Source organism: Lissotriton vulgaris, chromosome 6 (assembly GCF_964263255.1).
Source record: "Lissotriton vulgaris chromosome 6, aLisVul1.2, whole genome shotgun sequence".
NCBI lineage: Eukaryota > Metazoa > Chordata > Amphibia > Caudata > Salamandridae > Lissotriton > Lissotriton vulgaris.
The window spans coordinates 130,021,474-130,039,957 of record NC_141694.1 but is presented as its reverse complement, the minus strand read 5'-3'; the positions used below and the strand labels follow the sequence as shown (position 1 = coordinate 130,039,957).

Genomic DNA, 18,484 nt, shown 5'->3' with positions numbered 1-18,484 from the left:
GATCCATCACTGTTTTTTAGCTCACTGCACCATCCCAACTCAGAACCTGGCTCCATGCAAATTAGTCTGTCCCTGGCCCAGTGCAACATGGAAACAGGGCGGACCAGACTACCAAGCCAATGCTTCACTGGAAAAGAACAAGCTTCCGGGGACCGGTTTCTGGCATTTCAGCCGTCATCGGCCCGGCTTGCTTGAATCCTGATGGTGCAGTGAGCAAGGGACTCATGTCTTAGTATACCCTGCCACACCTATAGTGGCCAAAAACGATTCAGAAAAGAGGATGGTGATGAACAGAGTGTCTGAATTAAGCAGACCACTCTTACCCAGTCCAAAGATCAGAGCTTGATCCATCACCGTTTATTAGCTCACTGCACCATCCCAGCTCAGAACCTGGCTCCATGCAAATTATTCTGTCCCTGGCCCAGTGCCTCATGGGAACAGGGCAGACCAGACTACCAAGCCAATTCTTCACTGGAAGGGAGACAAGCTTCCGGGGACCGGTTTCTGGCATTTCAGTCGTCGTCGGCCCAGCTTTCTTGAATCCTGATGGTGCAGTGAGCAAGGGACTCATGTCTGAGTATACCCTGCCACACCTATAGTGGCTAAAAACGATTCAGAAAAGGGGGTGGTGATGAACAGAGTGTCTGAATTAAGCAGACCACTCTTACCCAGTCCAAAGATCAGGGCTTGATCCATCACCGCTTTTTTGCTCACTGCACCATCCCAGCTCAGAACTTGGCTCCATGTAAATTAGTCTGTCCCTGGCCCAGTGCATCATGGGAACAGGGCAGACCAGACTACCAAGCCAATTCTTCACTGGAAAGGAGACAAGCTTCCGGGGACCGGTTTCTGGCATTTCAGCCGTCGTCGGCCCGGCTTGCTTGAATCCTGATGGTGCAGTGAGCATGGGACTCATGTCTGAGTATACCCTGCCACACCTATAGTGGCCAAAAACGATTCAGAAAAGGGGGTGGTGATGAACAGAGTGTCTGAATTAAGCAGACCACTCTTACCCAATCCAAAGATCAAGGCTTGATCCATCACCGTTTTTTAGCTCACTGCACCATCCCAGCTCAGAACCTGGCTCCATGCAAATTAGTCTGTCCCTGGCCCAGTGCATCATGGGAACAGGGCAGACCAGACTACCAAGCCAATTCTTCACTGGAAAGGAGACAAGCTTCCGGGGACCGGTTTCTGGCATTTCAGCCGTCGTCGGCCCGGCTTGCTTGAATCCTCATGGTGCAGTGGGCAAGGGACTCATGTCTGAGTATACCCTGCCACACCTATAGTGGCCAAAAACGATTCAGAAAAGGGGGTGGTGATGAACAGAGTGTCTGAATTAAGCAGACCACTCTTACCCAGTCCAAAGATCAGGGCTTGATCCATCACCGTTTTTTAGCTCACTGCACCATCCCAGCTCAGAACCTGGCTCAATGCAAATTAGTCTGTCCCTGGCCCAGTGCATCATGGGAACAGGGCAGACCAGACTACCAAGCCAATTCTTCACTGGAAAGGAGACAAGCTTCCGGGGACCGGTTTCTGGCATTTCACCCGTCGTCGGCCCGGCTTGCTTGAATCCTGATGGTGCAGTGAGCAAGGGACTCATGTCTGAGTATACCCTGCCACACCTATAGTGGCCAAAAACGATTCAGAAAAGGGGGTGGTGATGAACAGAGTGTCTGAATTAAGCAGTCCACTCTTACCCGGTCCAAAGATCAGGGCTTGATCGATCACCGTTTTTTAGCTCACTGCACCATCCCAGCTCAGAACCTGGCTCTATGCAAATTAGTCTGTCCCTGGCCCAGTGCATCATGGGAACAGGGCAGACCAGACTACCAAGCCAATTCTTCACTGGAAAGGAGACAAACTTCCGGGGACCGGTTTCTGGCATTTCAGCCGTCGTCGGCCCGGCTTGCTTGAATCCTGATGGTGCAGTGAGCAAGGGACTCATGTCTGAGTATACCCTGCCACACCTATAGTGGCCAAAAACGATTCAGAAAAGGGGGTAGAAAAGGGGGTGGTGATGAACAGAGTGTCTGAATTAGGCAGACCACTCTTACCCAGTGCAAAGATCAGGGCTTGATCCATCACCGTTTTGTAGCTCACTGCACCATCCCAGCTCAGAACCTGGCTCTATGCAAATTAGTCTGTCCCTGGCCCAGTGCATCATGGGAACAGGACAGACCAGACTACCGAGCCAATTCTTCACTGGAAAAGAACAAGCTTCCGGGGACCGGTTTATGGCATTTCAGCCGTCGTCGGCCCGGCTTGCTTGAATCCTGATGGTGCAGTGAGCAAGGGACTCATGTCTGAGTATACCCTGCCACACCTATAGTGGCCAAAAACAATTCAGAAAAGGGGGTGGTGATGAACAGAGTGTCTGAATTAAGCAGACCACTCTTACCGAGTCCAAAGATCAGGGCTTGATCCATCACTGTTTTTTAGCTCACTGCACCATCCCAACTCAGAACCTGGCTCCATGCAAATTAGTCTGTCCCTGGCCCAGTGCAACATGGAAACAGGGCGGACCAGACTACCAAGCCAATGCTTCACTGGAAAAGAACAAGCTTCCGGGGACCGGTTTCTGGCATTTCAGCCGTCATCGGCCCGGCTTGCTTGAATCCTGATGGTGCAGTGAGCAAGGGACTCATGTCTTAGTATACCCTGCCACACCTATAGTGGCCAAAAACGATTCAGAAAAGAGGATGGTGATGAACAGAGTGTCTGAATTAAGCAGACCACTCTTACCCAGTCCAAAGATCAGAGCTTGATCCATCACCGTTTATTAGCTCACTGCACCATCCCAGCTCAGAACCTGGCTCCATGCAAATTATTCTGTCCCTGGCCCAGTGCCTCATGGGAACAGGGCAGACCAGACTACCAAGCCAATTCTTCACTGGAAGGGAGACAAGCTTCCGGGGACCGGTTTCTGGCATTTCAGTCGTCGTCGGCCCAGCTTTCTTGAATCCTGATGGTGCAGTGAGCAAGGGACTCATGTCTGAGTATACCCTGCCACACCTATAGTGGCTAAAAACGATTCAGAAAAGGGGGTGGTGATGAACAGAGTGTCTGAATTAAGCAGACCACTCTTACCCAGTCCAAAGATCAGGGCTTGATCCATCACCGCTTTTTTGCTCACTGCACCATCCCAGCTCAGAACTTGGCTCCATGTAAATTAGTCTGTCCCTGGCCCAGTGCATCATGGGAACAGGGCAGACCAGACTACCAAGCCAATTCTTCACTGGAAAGGAGACAAGCTTCCGGGGACCGGTTTCTGGCATTTCAGCCGTCGTCGGCCCGGCTTGCTTGAATCCTGATGGTGCAGTGAGCATGGGACTCATGTCTGAGTATACCCTGCCACACCTATAGTGGCCAAAAACGATTCAGAAAAGGGGGTGGTGATGAACAGAGTGTCTGAATTAAGCAGACCACTCTTACCCAATCCAAAGATCAAGGCTTGATCCATCACCGTTTTTTAGCTCACTGCACCATCCCAGCTCAGAACCTGGCTCCATGCAAATTAGTCTGTCCCTGGCCCAGTGCATCATGGGAACAGGGCAGACCAGACTACCAAGCCAATTCTTCACTGGAAAGGAGACAAGCTTCCGGGGACCGGTTTCTGGCATTTCAGCCGTCGTCGGCCCGGCTTGCTTGAATCCTCATGGTGCAGTGGGCAAGGGACTCATGTCTGAGTATACCCTGCCACACCTATAGTGGCCAAAAACGATTCAGAAAAGGGGGTGGTGATGAACAGAGTGTCTGAATTAAGCAGACCACTCTTACCCAGTCCAAAGATCAGGGCTTGATCCATCACCGTTTTTTAGCTCACTGCACCATCCCAGCTCAGAACCTGGCTCAATGCAAATTAGTCTGTCCCTGGCCCAGTGCATCATGGGAACAGGGCAGACCAGACTACCAAGCCAATTCTTCACTGGAAAGGAGACAAGCTTCCGGGGACCGGTTTCTGGCATTTCACCCGTCGTCGGCCCGGCTTGCTTGAATCCTGATGGTGCAGTGAGCAAGGGACTCATGTCTGAGTATACCCTGCCACACCTATAGTGGCCAAAAACGATTCAGAAAAGGGGGTGGTGATGAACAGAGTGTCTGAATTAAGCAGTCCACTCTTACCCGGTCCAAAGATCAGGGCTTGATCGATCACCGTTTTTTAGCTCACTGCACCATCCCAGCTCAGAACCTGGCTCTATGCAAATTAGTCTGTCCCTGGCCCAGTGCATCATGGGAACAGGGCAGACCAGACTACCAAGCCAATTCTTCACTGGAAAGGAGACAAACTTCCGGGGACCGGTTTCTGGCATTTCAGCCGTCGTCGGCCCGGCTTGCTTGAATCCTGATGGTGCAGTGAGCAAGGGACTCATGTCTGAGTATACCCTGCCACACCTATAGTGGCCAAAAACGATTCAGAAAAGGGGGTAGAAAAGGGGGTGGTGATGAACAGAGTGTCTGAATTAGGCAGACCACTCTTACCCAGTCCAAAGATCAGGGCTTGATCCATCACCGTTTTTTAGCTCACTGCACCATCCCAGCTCAGAACCTGGCTCCATGCAAATTAGTCTGTCCTTGGCCCAGTGCATCATGGGAACAGGGCAGACCAGACTACCAAGCCAATTCTTCACTGGAAAGGAGACAAGCTTCCGGGGACCGGTTTCTGGCATTTCAGCCGTCGTCGGCCCGGCTTGCTTGAATCCTGATGGTCCAGTGAGCAAGGGACTCATGTCTGAGTAACCCTGCCACACCTATATTGGCCAAAAACGATTCAGAAAAGGGGGTGGTGATGAACAGAGTGTCTGAATTAAGCAGACCACTCTTACCCAGTCCAAAGATCAGGGCTTGATCCATCACCGTTTTTTAGCTCACTGCACCATCCCAGCTCAGAACGTGGCTCCATGCAAATTAGTCTGTCCCTGGCCCAGTACATCATGGGAACAGGGCAGACCAGACTACCAAGCCAATTCTTCACTGGAAAAGAGACAAGCTTCCGGGGACCGGTTTCTGGTACTTCAGCCGTCGTCGGCCCGGCTTGCATGAATCCTGATGGTGCAGTGAGCAAGGGACTCATGTCTGAGTATACCCTGCCACACCTATAGTGACCAAAAAACGATTCAGAAAAGGGGGTGGAAGGGTATACTCAGATGTGAGTCCCTTGCTCATTGCACCATCAGGATTCAAGCAAGCCGGGCCGACGACGGCTGAAATGCGAGAAACCGTTCCCCGGAAGCTTGTTTCCTTCCCAGTGTAAGAATTGGCTTGGTAGTTTGGTTTCCCCTGTTCCCATCATGCACTGGGACAGGAACAGACTAATTTGCATATAGCCAGGTTCTGAGCTGGGATGGTGCAGTGAGCTAAAAAAACGGTGTTGGTTCTAGCCCTGATCTCTTGACTGGGTGAGAGTATTCTGCTTAATTCAGAAACTCTGTCCATCACCACCCCTTGTTGTTAAATATTTTGTCCACCCTAAGCGTGGAAGGGTATATTCAGATGTGAGTCCCTTGCTCATTGCACCATCAGGACTCAAGCAAGCCGGGCCGAGGACGGCTGAAATGCCAGAAACCGGTCCCCAGAAGCTTGTTTCCTTCCCAGTGTAAGAATTGGCTTGGTAGTTTGGTTTGCCCTGTTCCCATCATGCACTGGGACAGGAACAGACTAATTTGCATATAGCCAGGTTCTGACCTGGGATGGTGCAATGAGCTAAAAAACGGTGTTGGATCTAGCCCTGATCTCTTGACTGGGTGAGAGTATTCTGCTTAATTCAGAAACTCTGTCCATCACCACCCCTTGTTGTTAAATATTTTGTCCACCCTAAGCGTGGAAGGATATAGTCAGATGTGAGGCCCTTGCTCATTGCACCATCAGGATTCAAGCAAGCCGGGCCGACGACGGCTGAAATGCCAGAAACCAGTCCCCGGAAGCTTGTTTCCTTCCCAGTGTAAGAATTGGCTTGGTAGTTTGGTTTGCCCTGTTCCCATCATGCACTGGGACAGGAACAGACTAATTTGCATATAGCCAGGTTCTGAGCTGGGATGGTGCAGTGAGCTAAAAAACGGTGTTGGATCTAGCCCTGATCTCTTGACTGGGTGAGAGTATTCTGTTTAATTCAGAAACTCTGTCCATCACCACCCCTTGTTGTTAAATATTTTGTCCACCCTAAGCGTGGAAGGGTATACTCAGATGTGAGTCCCTTGCTCATTGCACCATCAGGACTCAAGCAAGCCGGGCCGACGACGGCTGAAATGCCAGAAACCGGTCCCCGGAAGCTTGTTTCCTTCCCAGTGTAAGAATTGGCTTGGTAGTTTGGTTTGCCCTGTTCCCATCATGCACTGGGACAGGAACAGACTAATTTGCATATAGCCAGGTTCTGACCTGGGATGGTGCAGTGAGCTAAAAAACGGTGTTGGATCTAGCCCTGATCTCTTGACTGGGTGAGAGTATTCTGCTTAATTCAGAAACTCTGTCCATCACCACCCCTTGTTGTTAAATATTTTGTCCACCCTAAGCGTGGAAGGGTATACTCAGATGTGAGGCCCTTGCTCATTGCACCATCAGGATTCAAGCAAGCCGGGCCGACGACGGCTGAAATGCCAGAAACCGGTCCCCGGAAGCTTGTTTCCTTCCCAGTGTAAGAATTGGCTTGGTAGTTTGGTTTGCCCTGTTCCCGTCATGCACTGGGACAGGAACAGACTAATTTGCATATAGCCAGGTTCTGAGCTGGGATGGTGCAGTGAGCTAAAAAACGGTGTTGGATCTAGCCCTGATCTCTTGACTGGGTGAGAGTATTCTGCTTAATTCAGAAACTCTGTCCATCACCACCCCTTGTTGTTAAATATTTTGTCCACCTTAAGCGTGGAAGGGAATACTCAGATGTGAGTCCCTTGCTCATTACACCATCAGGATTCAAGCAAGCGTGGAAGGGTATACTCAGATGTGAGTCCCTTGCTCATTGCACCGTCAGGATTCAAGCAAGCCGGGCCGACGACGGCTGAAATGCCAGAAACCGGTCCACGGAAGCTTGTTTCCTTTCCAGTGTAAGAATTGGCTTGGTAGTTTGGTTTGCCCTGTTCACATCATGCACTGGGACAGGAACAGACTAATTTGCATATAGCCAGGTTCTGAGCTGGGATGGTGCAGTGAGCTAAAAAACGGTGTTGGATCTAGCCCTGATCTTTTGACTGGGTGAGAGTATTCTGCTTAATTCAGAAACTCTGTCCATCACCACCCCTTGTTGTTAAACACTATTATAATAAGGCCTATCCCAGTAGTCTCACACCGGCAGTGGGCACACTTGTGCACACGCACGTGTTCACATGTTCACGTGTAGCTAGCCAAGTGCCCCTGTCCCTAACCTCATCACAGTAGCCTTATCTTAAAAACATCCACAGTTCATTTATCTATGTGATTACCAGGAATGAGACACAAATAGTGAGACTTACCAACAGTAAAAGGTCCAAAACCTGGTGATCAAAAAATCTGGGCGTACTAAACACAACTGCAAAAATAGGGAATATTCACAACACCAGAACTCATAACTGATGGTACTCACAGCATGTGCTGGATTACACTGATCTATTGGGCTCTTGAAATCCGTTCTAAGCTCATCGAAGGCGATTATCTGCACACAAAAGAGAGAAGGCAATTTACATTCCTACAGGCAACAAAGAAGGTTACCAGACATTTAGACGTACAAATTAACTTAAGAAACTGCATTTCTTTAAAGTGCTTGTCAATCATCAGGTATATTCAATTTTCTATTGGAGATATTTTGATATATAATTTAGCTGGGCACCGCTCAATCAAAATGAGAACATTCATTTTTAGCATGGGGTCAGTTGAAACTGCATTTTTTAGCCTGCCCTACAACAGGAAAAAGTACTTTTTCACAAGATTTTTCATCCAAAGTGACAAAACTTAAAAGTATTTTTATGAACTGGTGTGAAATCTCTGCTCTTGGAACAATGTGAATTGGCATGAACATGCTAAAGAAAGATTTAAGCGGCCCAATTCATAACTCCTTTGATGTATGCATAACGTTGAATTTACAGGTGGAAATCGTAAATCCTGAATCATCAAACAAGGTGAGCAAATTTCTAATCCCACAGATTCTAGTTAAGAATGTTACGAATGGAAAAAAAAACATTAGACTTGTATTCCTGGAGTTCGAACATGGGCATTTCCAGGAAATGAATAATGGGAGGGGGGCAATAATGGACACCCACAAAGTAATAACTGTGCATATTCACAAGCAGTCCCACTACGTTTACATTTACAAAATGTTGGTTTAACTGTGTAACTCGGGTGGAAAAGAGTTTCTTCTAACACACATGTTTTTGGTGGTTTATAGGAATAGATTCCTCAACTTTAAGAATATTTTAGAGCTAGGAAAAGCAAAAATGAACATTTCCACAATGCTTATTCATTACAATATTCCTCCTTGTAAACAAATGCACCCAAGTACATGGTAGTGGGAGTATTCTATTCTATGGTTCTATTCTATGGTTTGGTAAAGCGCAAAAAGCTGCCCCAGCGAAGAGGCGTCCCGGCGCTAGGGAGAATCACAGAAAAAGGAAAGGAGGGAAAGAGGTGAACTAAACAGAGGGGAACAGGAGGGTCTTAATAGTCTTTCGGAAAGTGGGGAGGCTTTCTAAGGAGCGGATAATGAGAGGCAGAGCATTCCAAAGCTTGGCTCCCAAGACCCTAAAGGAGCGTCCCCCAATGCGGCAAAGCTTTGTGCGGGGAACGTTCAGTAAGTACTGGTTAGAGGAACGCAGATCACGTCGTGGAACGTAGGGAGTGAGGAGAGTTTGTAGGAGAGTAGGGCTTCCCAGTTTAAAGATTTTGAAGGTCATGATGAGGGCTTTGAATTGAATTCTGGAGTCGACGGGTAGCCAATGCAATTTGCGAATAGTAGCTCTAACCGAGCATCTGCGGGGAAGGCCGACTAAAGCTCTTGCTGCCGCATTTTGCACGCGTTGCAGTCGTGCTATTTCTCCTTTGTTGGCGCCTAAGAGGAGGACATTGGCGTAATCCAAGCGAGAGAGGATTGTCGCTTGGATGATAAGTTGGCGGACTTTAGCGTCGAAAAAGCCAAGTATAGGGCTGAGACTCCTCAACAGACCAACACAGGTGGCAGCCACTTTCTTGGTGTGAGTCTGATAACTGAGTGATGCATCCATCCAGACTCCCAGATTTTTTACTAGGGACTTGGGAGGAGGAATGGGGCCTAGGGATGACGGCCACCAGTGCTCATTCCAGTGGCTGGTGTCTTTGCCAAGGAGCAGCACTTCCGTTTTTCCCGCGTTAAGCTGTAAATAGTTATCCGTCATCCATTGGGCCACTGCTGCAAGGCCATCCCTGAATCTAGAGGCCAAGATGGAGGGGCCTTCTGTGAGAGTGATGGCCAGCTGGGTGTCATCGGCATACGACACCAGCGTCAGGCCCCACTCTTTGGCCACTGCTGCAAGTGGCTGATCGTAAAGGTTAAAGAGGGAGGGGCTCAACGCAGAGCCCTGAGGGACTCCCTGTGCAATGGGATGGGATTTGGATAAGAATGGAGGGGCTGACACCCGGAAGGATCTGTCCTTTAGGAAGGAGCAGAACCATGTCAGAGCAAGGCCGGAAACTCTGATCGTCTCCAGACGATTAAAAGGATGTCGTGGGATACCGTGTCAAAGGCTGCGCTGAGATCGAGAAGAATCAGCGCAGCACTTTGACCGGAATCTAAGATTGTCCGGAGGTATTCGGAAGTAGCCAGGAGGGCAGACTCTGTACTGTGGCCCGGTCTGAACCCATTTTGGGATGGGTCCAGGATGTTATTCTGGTCCATATGTTGGGACAGGACGCTATTTACATGGGTCTCTGCAAGTTTGGACAGCCATGGGAGCAAAGATATGGGTCGGAAATGTTCTGGCTTAGATGGATCTAGGGTGGGTTTTTTGATAATGGGTGAGACCCACGCTTGTTTCCAGGCTATCGGAACACTAGCTGAGGAGAAGGAAAGATTGAGTAAGGCAGCCATGGAAGGCAAAAAGAAATTGAGTGAGTCCATGAAGTGAGTAGGACTCATAGGATCCACAGGGGAGCCTGATTTCACCTTTCTGCACAGTTTAGTAAGGTCGTCAAGAGAAATATCAGGGATGTGAGTTCGAAGGGTACAATTAGAGGTGAAGTTGGTGGGGTTGATAGGATTGAAGGAGTGCTGAGAGAATGCTTTGTAAATATTTTGAACTTTCTCTATAAAGTACGTGGCGAGGTCCTCACATTGTTGCGCAGACGAAATACTGGGGGAAGGTGACCTAGTGCGCAGAAGTTCTTGAACTAGTTTGAAAACTATTTTAGCAGGATTAGGGCTCGAGTTGATTTTGTCTGCATAGAAAGCTGCACGTGCAGCGCGGATAGCTTTATGGTACAATTTTTGTTTTGATATATAGTTGATTTTGTCCCCATTGTTGAATTATCTTCTCCAGAGACGCTCAGCTTTTTTACAGTCCTTGCGCATGGATTTAAGGGTGTCATTGTACCAAGGGTTGGAGGGTGAGGTACGCCCTTTGGTCCATTTTGCTGGGATGAGAGCATCTAGTCCTCCCGTAATCCAGTCGTTAAAAGCGCTATAGGTCATATTGATGTCCTGGTTGGCCTCCTGATGGAATTCACCAAGGGTGGCGTGGAAGTCACTGGTGGATAGTTTGTGCCATGGTCTTTTAAGGCGGCGAGTAGGTTCAATTTTATGCGCCCGACCATTGACTAGTACAGTCAGTTTAATGAGGTAGTGGTCCGTCCATCCCATTGGTATAGGCATCTCTGTTATGACCTCCTGGATGTTGGTAAAAACCGGATCTAAAGTATGTCCAGCTGAATGTGTTGGGCCTGAATTAGGGAGTTAAGTTGTAGGGCAGAAAGATCTGCAAGAAGATTTTTAATAGTGGAGTCGCTAGATAGATCAAAATGAAGGTTGAGGTCACCTAGTATGGAGAAATTAGCGGATTTGGTCACTAGTGAGTTTGCTACCTCAAGAAGAGCTTCGATAAATCTAGAGGCAGATCCAGGTGGGCGGTAGATGTAAAGGCCAGACAGGGCAAAGTGTGGGCTAGTTGTAATTTTAAAGCGGGCACATTCACAGCCGGGGAGATCTTCTTTGGTGAATGAGCAAGAAAATAGCTTTTTGTAAATTACAGAGATGCCACCGCCTCTCGCATCTCGATTTAAAGTTGACATGTGGTAGTCGTCTGGAAGCGTGAGGTTGGGTATGGCAGACGTGCCGTCCCGTAGCCACTTTTCACAGAGGAAAAAGATGTCAGGGTTTTCATCAAGTATGAGAGAGTTAACCTCAAGATGGTGTTTGGTGAGAGACCTGACATTGAGTTGAAGAATCGTGAGGGGGGTAGTTTTAGGTGAGTCTCGTTTTTATTGAATACGACGAGGGCTGGTAGCAGTAAAGTGGCAAGAATTACATTGGAGGCGCGTGTAGCCACAAGTACCAGTAATGTCAACACATCTCTGCCCATGATTCAAGGCAAGGAGGTGTTCTCTATCGTAATGAAGGGGTACCTGAGGAGTTCGACCAGGGAGACTGGCGAGAGGCGATGTCTTGGCGATGACGGGCGTAAACGGGCTGGCCTTAGGCGCGCCCGCTGCGCCCATCCGCTGAGCGTCCGGTGGATACACATGTTTATCAGGGAGTGAAAATGGGCGGGGGGCGGGGCCTAGGAGTGGGCGTGGCCTCGCAGCACGCCGTCAATGGCGGCAGGATTGTTTTCAAGTTGGCTATTCCGCTGCAGCGCTAGATCCGCTGCGCGGTCAGCTCGAGGTTTCAAGTCCTGAATAATGCCAGGGACCAAGTAAGTGCAATAGTTTTAAAAAGCAGAGTATTCGTGACACACAAAGATTAAAATAGAAAGTACAGACTCCCGGCTTCCGCCTCAGGAGGAAATGTGCTTCTGGGCAAGAACGCTCGCAGTCAGCGTTTTATACCGGTAGGCGGGGGCGTGGCCTAGGAGTGGGCGTAGCCTCGCAGCACGCCGTCAATGGCGGCAGGATTGTTTTCAAGTTGGCTATTCCGCTGCAGCGCTAGATCCGCTGCGCGGTCAGCTCGAGGTTTCAAGTCCTGAATAATGCCAGGGACCAAGTAAGTGCAATAGTTTTAAAAAGCAGAGTATTCGTGACACACAAAGATTAAAATAGATAGTACAGACTCCCGGCTTCCGCCTCAGGAGGAAATGTGCTTCTGGGCAAGAACGCTCGCAGTCAGCGTTTTATACTGGTAGGCGTGGCCTAGGAGTGGCCGTGGCCTCGCAGCACCCCGTCAATGGCGGCAGGATTGTTTTCAAGTTGGCTATTCCACTGCAGCGCTAGATCCGCTGCGCGGTCAGCTCGAGGTTTCAAGTCCTGAATAATGCCAGGGACCATGAATATAAATGTACAACTTGTGCCTTTCTGTGTGTACTCCTGGGGATCTTTGTGAATTTCTAAATAGACTGAAATAAATGCAATTGATAGGAAAAAGCCTACAGCACATCAAATTCAGACTTTTAAATGTTTGTTTCTGAGTATGCCACATGATGATTAATGCACCTGTTCAGTGCTGATCTGTCGCGTCACATTACAATACTGTAAATGTAAATTGTTGTTGCACAGAACAAATGCATTACAAATGCTGAAAGGTTCTTTTTGGTTGAATTTGATCAAGAAAACAGTTTACAGAACAATAGTTACTGAAGAGTTGTGTCTATTTCGGGGCACAATTATGGTGAATTCCCTTCTGGCACCTTAGATAATGTCTGGAACATCTTACGTCATCTGCTCATGTCAACATGGCTAGTGAATCTGGAGATCACCAGAGGATCTTAGAGATGCTCATGGGCAAATACAGTTCCGTGACAAGTTAAAAGTCATTTTAATATCCACAGACTATTTAATTCATGATCTGGAGATTTGCTCCACTGCAAATCCCTCACATATCCACACATTTGAATGATACTATGGATTACATTTACAAGCCCCATTGTGTTGCTTTTGCACCACGTACTGTGCTGCAAGAAGGAGGCAACACAAAAAAGAGATTTATGAAGCCACACATGGCCACCTTATGTGGCCTCATAAATCTTGAGTAATGTAACGCTGCGCAAATTGCTGCGTTGCGTTACAACATCCATGGATTTTTATGCATTCCCAGAATTACAAGAACAGGTAAACCTGGGAATGCACTAAAAATATAACCCTTCCCAGGAGAAGTGTATCTTTATTTCTCCTCGTTTTTTCCTCCCTCTGCAGCACACATAGAAAGAGGAAATGCCTTTCAGAATTCTTTTTGCGCAGGAATGTGGCCCTTCCTGCACAAAAACAACCCTGCATGCAACGCAGGCACTCTTGCTCCATGGTGCAAAGGTGCCTGCATTGGCGCTAGGCAGCCTATTGTGCGCCAGTGCAGGGGAAAGGACAGGAATGCCTAGTATTTTCAATACAGAACATTCCTGCTCTTTCCCTGTAACATAGTGCAGCTTTCATGTCATGAGTGATGTAATATGTTAGGTCTTAAGCAGTGCATTGTGGGGGCACAAGTTATAGTTAGCTCAGCTAACTATAACTGCTGAATTTCTCTGGTTTTGTATGAGTGAATTGTCAGCCTAACTATAAAGTTCCTGTAAGCTTTGTTTTTTTCAGTGAATTTCAAAGGTTTTTTTACATTCTATTTCCTAACTAGAACACCCCTGTAACCTTTGTTTTTTCTGTGAATTTCTAAGGTTTTTTAAATGCTAATTCCTAACTATAACGTCTTGGTAACCTTCAGTTTTTTTCTGTACATTTCCCAGGTTTTTTAAATTCTATTTCTGAATTGTAATGACTATTTTATTTTAACCTTTTAAGATTTCCGTATGTTCTTTCAATATTTATTTTATATACCACTCATTTTGTGATTTGGTATGTGTTTATCAGAACGTGCATTAATAACTGTTATTATTTTTAACAATATTGTGATTCAGCACAACATTGTCGCATTTACTGTGGAGAATCTGCGATCAGTAAATCTATTTCACATACTAAAAAATACACTTAAAGAAATGTTCTAAATAATGTTTAAGTCTAAATATTTAGTATGAAATAATGGAGTGCACTTTACAAATGAACACAGCAGAGTGTTTCTAAATTCTGCATCTGGTCTTATGTGTAGCAGCCATATACACACAACCAACACAATGGCTCTTGTCAGAACCACTTTAATACCCAAAATATTTAAAAGTTTTTTTCTAAAGTGTTTTTGTTTAGTTTTTTTGGGGTTCTTGTGACAACGTCGCGATCCCCGCAAACACGTAACGAAAACAGAAAACAAAACAGACATTCAATGACCACCAACACATCCAAAAATAATATGTAAAATAATCCATTATGAACATTGCACTACACATATTACTATAGTTATACTTCTTTCAAAGCATGTTTAAACTCATATTTTTGTACTAAGTTTCTTTAAAAAAACATCTTTCATACCTATTTTCCATTTTTGCAGTTATTCGAGATGTCGCGATGACTTTATAAACTGCGACAATCGCGCCTTTTCCATAAAGTCTAAAACACATATATCCACATATATTACAGTATTTTACACACTAGAGGTTACAGTATTCTCTAAAGTCATGGTTTTCTAGAGAGTTTCTATAAAAACCCTCTCTAAAACCTACTTTCTGTTTTCACAATGACTCATGACACGTAGTGAAAATGCAAAGCAAAAGCAAGAATTCAATAGCCACCACCACATTCGACAGTTATAACTATCTTACTAATTCTAACCATCACACTAGATAAATCACTATATATTTAACGCTATAAAAACATTTATCAATATCTCAAGTACTCTATAACAGTCTGGTTTAATGATTCAACCGGTTATGTGAGTGCATAAATAAGTCTTTGAGTGGGTCTGTCACTACATATATAAGTCGATGAGTGGATATCAGAGTAGATTCATGAGTCTTTTAGTAAGTGTGTCACGGGCTGCATAAGTCTCTGAGTGTGTGTCTCTATCAGTGAATGTATGACTGGAAGTACAAAGCTGTCAGTGGCTCTGTGAGTCAGTACGGAATTGTCAGACTCAGTGGTTGTTTGAGTGGAATTATAAGTCTCTCAGTGGGTCTGTGAGTCAATGAATGAATGTCTGAGTGAGTCTCTGACTGGGTGTGTGAGTGTCTGAGTGGATCTCTGAGTGGGTGCATGAGTGTCTGAATAGGTCTGTGAGTGAGTGTATGAGTCTCTGACAGCGTATGTGAATGGGTACATGAGCCTATGACTCGGTCTATGAGTTGGTGCATAAGTGTTTGAGTGGGTCTGTCTATCAGTGAGTGTCTCAGTGGAAGCAAAAATCTAACACTGGGTCTGTAAGTGGGTGTATGAGTGTCTGAGTGGGTCTTTACATACATGTGTCACTCTCCAAGTGACTCTGTGAGTGAGTGTATGAGTCTCTGACAGCGTATGTGAATGGGTACATGAGCCTATGACTCGGTCTATGAGTTGGTGCATAAGTGTCTGAGTGGGTCTGTCTATCAGTGAGTGTCTCAGTGGAAGCAAAAATCTAACACTGGGTCTGTAAGTGGGTGTATGAGTGTCTGAGTGGGTCTTTACATACATGTGTCACTCTCCAAGTGACTCTGAAAGTGCGTGCATAAATACCTGATTGGGTATTACAGTGGGTACATCAGTATCTGAGTGGGCATGTGTCTGGATATATAAGTGTGGAAGTGGGTATGTGAATGGGTGTATAAGTGTCTGAGTGAATATGTGAGTAGGTACATAAGTGTGTGACAGTCACCAGCTAGTGTGTAAAATATATATATACTAGCAGCCCGTCCCGACGTTGTGCGGGTATGAATTGCTGCCGGCCAGTAGTATATTGTTTTGTAGGATTTTGTTTTGATAGCATTTCTTATCTGTGACAGGCCTGTGAAATGCTCCGATTCACGGTGCACTGCTGATGCACTTAAGAGTGCGCATTCAGTAGTGTGTGAACTCGAGTTTCCCTACTTTATTTTTCCTTGCAATATTATATAGCGCGAACTCGACAACATGGCATGAGCACAATTTACATTACAGAAAAACACATTAATTTGTGGTAGGCACAGGGAGACAAAGTGATTTGCCTGAAATCATAGGATATTGAGCTGATGCCAAGATTCAAACGTAGCTCCCCAGCTCTAAAGTTCGCAATTCTAGAACTTGTGACGGGAGGTGTGTCTAAAAGTGTATGTCGGTGCTGGCCATCAATGAGAGAGACCTGTGCATTTTTGAAATGGGTGGTGAAAAAATATGAGTATGTTGCTGGTGATGTGGGCCACCGTGCCACCAATGTACTTACCGGGGGAGGGTAAACACCCATTATTCCGCAACTTTCTTTCCGCATACCATCACTCCGCATACTTTCATTACAAAAGTACCATGACTCCGCAATGCCATTATAACGCATGGCATTACATTTTATATGCTTTTACCATGCATACATTTACAACGAAATTCGTTGTAAATGCATGAATGGTAAAAGCATGTTTTTAAAAAATGTTTGGATAAGGTAAGTATGGGTACAGCAGTATATGTTTTGGGGTGCTGAGGTATATGTTTTGGGGTGTTTGGGTTTTTTAAGGGTTCAGATATAGTTTTGAGTTATGGGGTACAGGGGTAGTTTTAGGGTTTAGGGATAGGTATGGGTTTTGGGGTACAGGGGGTATTTATAGGGTTCAGGGCTAGGTTTGTGTTTTGGGGTAAAGGGGTATTGTTAGGGTTCAGGGGTAGGTTTTAGTTTTGGGGTACAGAGGTATTTTAAGGGTTCAGGTCTAGGTTTGGGTTTTGGGGTACAGGGGTATTTTAGAGTTTAGGGGTAGGTTTGGGTTTTGGGGTACAGGGTTATTTTTAGGGTTCTGGGCTAGGTTTGGGTTTTGGGGTACAGGGGTATTTTTAGGGTTCAGGGGTAGGTTTGGGTTTTGGGGTACAGGTTTATTTTAAGGGTTCAGGGCTAGGTTTGAGTGTTGGGGTACAGGGGTATTTTTAGGGTTCAGGGGTAGGTTTAGGATTGGGGTACAGAGGTATTTTAAGGGTTCAGGTCTAGGTTTGGGTTTTGGGGTACAGGGGTATTTTAGAGTTCAGGGGTAGGTTTGGGTTTTGGGGTACAGGGTTATTTTTAGGGTTCAGGGCTAGGTTTGGGTTTTGGGGTACAGGGGTATTTTTAGGGTTCAGGGGTAGGTTTGGGTTTTGGGGTACAGGGTTATTTTAAGGGTTCAGGGCTAGGTTTGAGTGTTGGGGTACATGGGTATTTTAGGGTTCAGGGGTAGGTTTAGGTTTGGGGTACTGTGGTATTTTTAGGGTTCAGGGCTAGGTTTGGATTTAGGGGTACAGGGGTATTTTATGGTTCAGGGGTAGGTTTGGGTTTTGAGGTACAGGTGTATTTATAGGGTTCAGGGCTAGGTTTGGGTTTTGGGGTACAGGGGTATTTTTAGGGTTTCACGGGTAGGTTTGGGTTTTGGGGTACAGGGTATATTTATAGGGTTAAGATGGGTTAGTGTTTAAGAGTGTTGGGGTATTTTAAGGAGTAAGGGTGGGTTATGATTATGGGGTGCAGGGGTATTTAAAGGGAGCAGGGTGGGATTAGCACATGATATGAGGCATGGCATGAAGGGCGGAACGTACCGCAAGCCCCCAGCGTTTGTCACGCCTCCAGCACATGCCCACAACGCAGACACGCCCACAAGGGACTACTTTGCTGGCACGGTTCTTTTACCTTTTAAATGTATATGGTGGGCGTCTGCATAGCCTATGTCCTTCTGCTGCAACTGCCCTTTCCAACGCTGTATTGGGTGTTGTGATTGGTGCTGTGGTTCCTGAGATTATCTGCCTCAAAGGTTTGGGCTCTCTCTTTATTATATTAGTATGGATATATTTTCTCCTATATTCGCATAGACATCGCAATAGTCGTGACGTCCCCACAAAAGTACACGGGCCGGCATGGCTTTTAAGGCATCATCGCAAATATCATGTGTGATTTAAAAAATCCATTTTGGACAACTTGTGTCACCAACACTCTCATTTCTCAAACATGGGGTTGGAGTACCTCAAATCTGACCCCTTATGTTAGTCAGAAATTTTCAGCCCCATGAACCCTTCCCAATCAATAAAATGACGGCTACAACTTTCTGTTCATGTTCCATCCAGCCAATCAGAGCATTCCCGTTGGTGCGTGCATTCTCGAGTAATCGCAAAACCACCACAAAATATCCGCAACCATAGATCACTATAGTTTTCAATTTAAATTACTCAAAAACTTTTACACCAAATAGGCACAAGGCACTTCCTTGAACCAACATTTACATCCCTGCCAAATATGGTGCAAGTCCGTCCAGCAGTTTGGGCTGTCACTGTAGCTAAAGGTTCATATGGCAATTAACATTACAAACTCACCTTTATTTCGTGCCCCAAATTCTCAGTCCCTACTGCCCAGATC

General features: G+C 46.3%; 1 protein-coding gene across 1 annotated transcript in view; it reads right to left on the bottom strand.

The window, feature by feature from the left end:
- The window catches only part of CNIH3 (cornichon family AMPA receptor auxiliary protein 3), an 831,126-nt gene that overhangs the window by 561,542 nt on the left and 251,100 nt on the right, over positions 1–18,484 (bottom strand). The window contains exon 2 of the mRNA XM_086925137.1: positions 7,556–7,624. Within this exon, the coding sequence (XP_086781263.1) occupies positions 7,556–7,624 (69 nt within the window). The remainder of the gene's footprint in view (positions 1–7,555; positions 7,625–18,484) is intronic.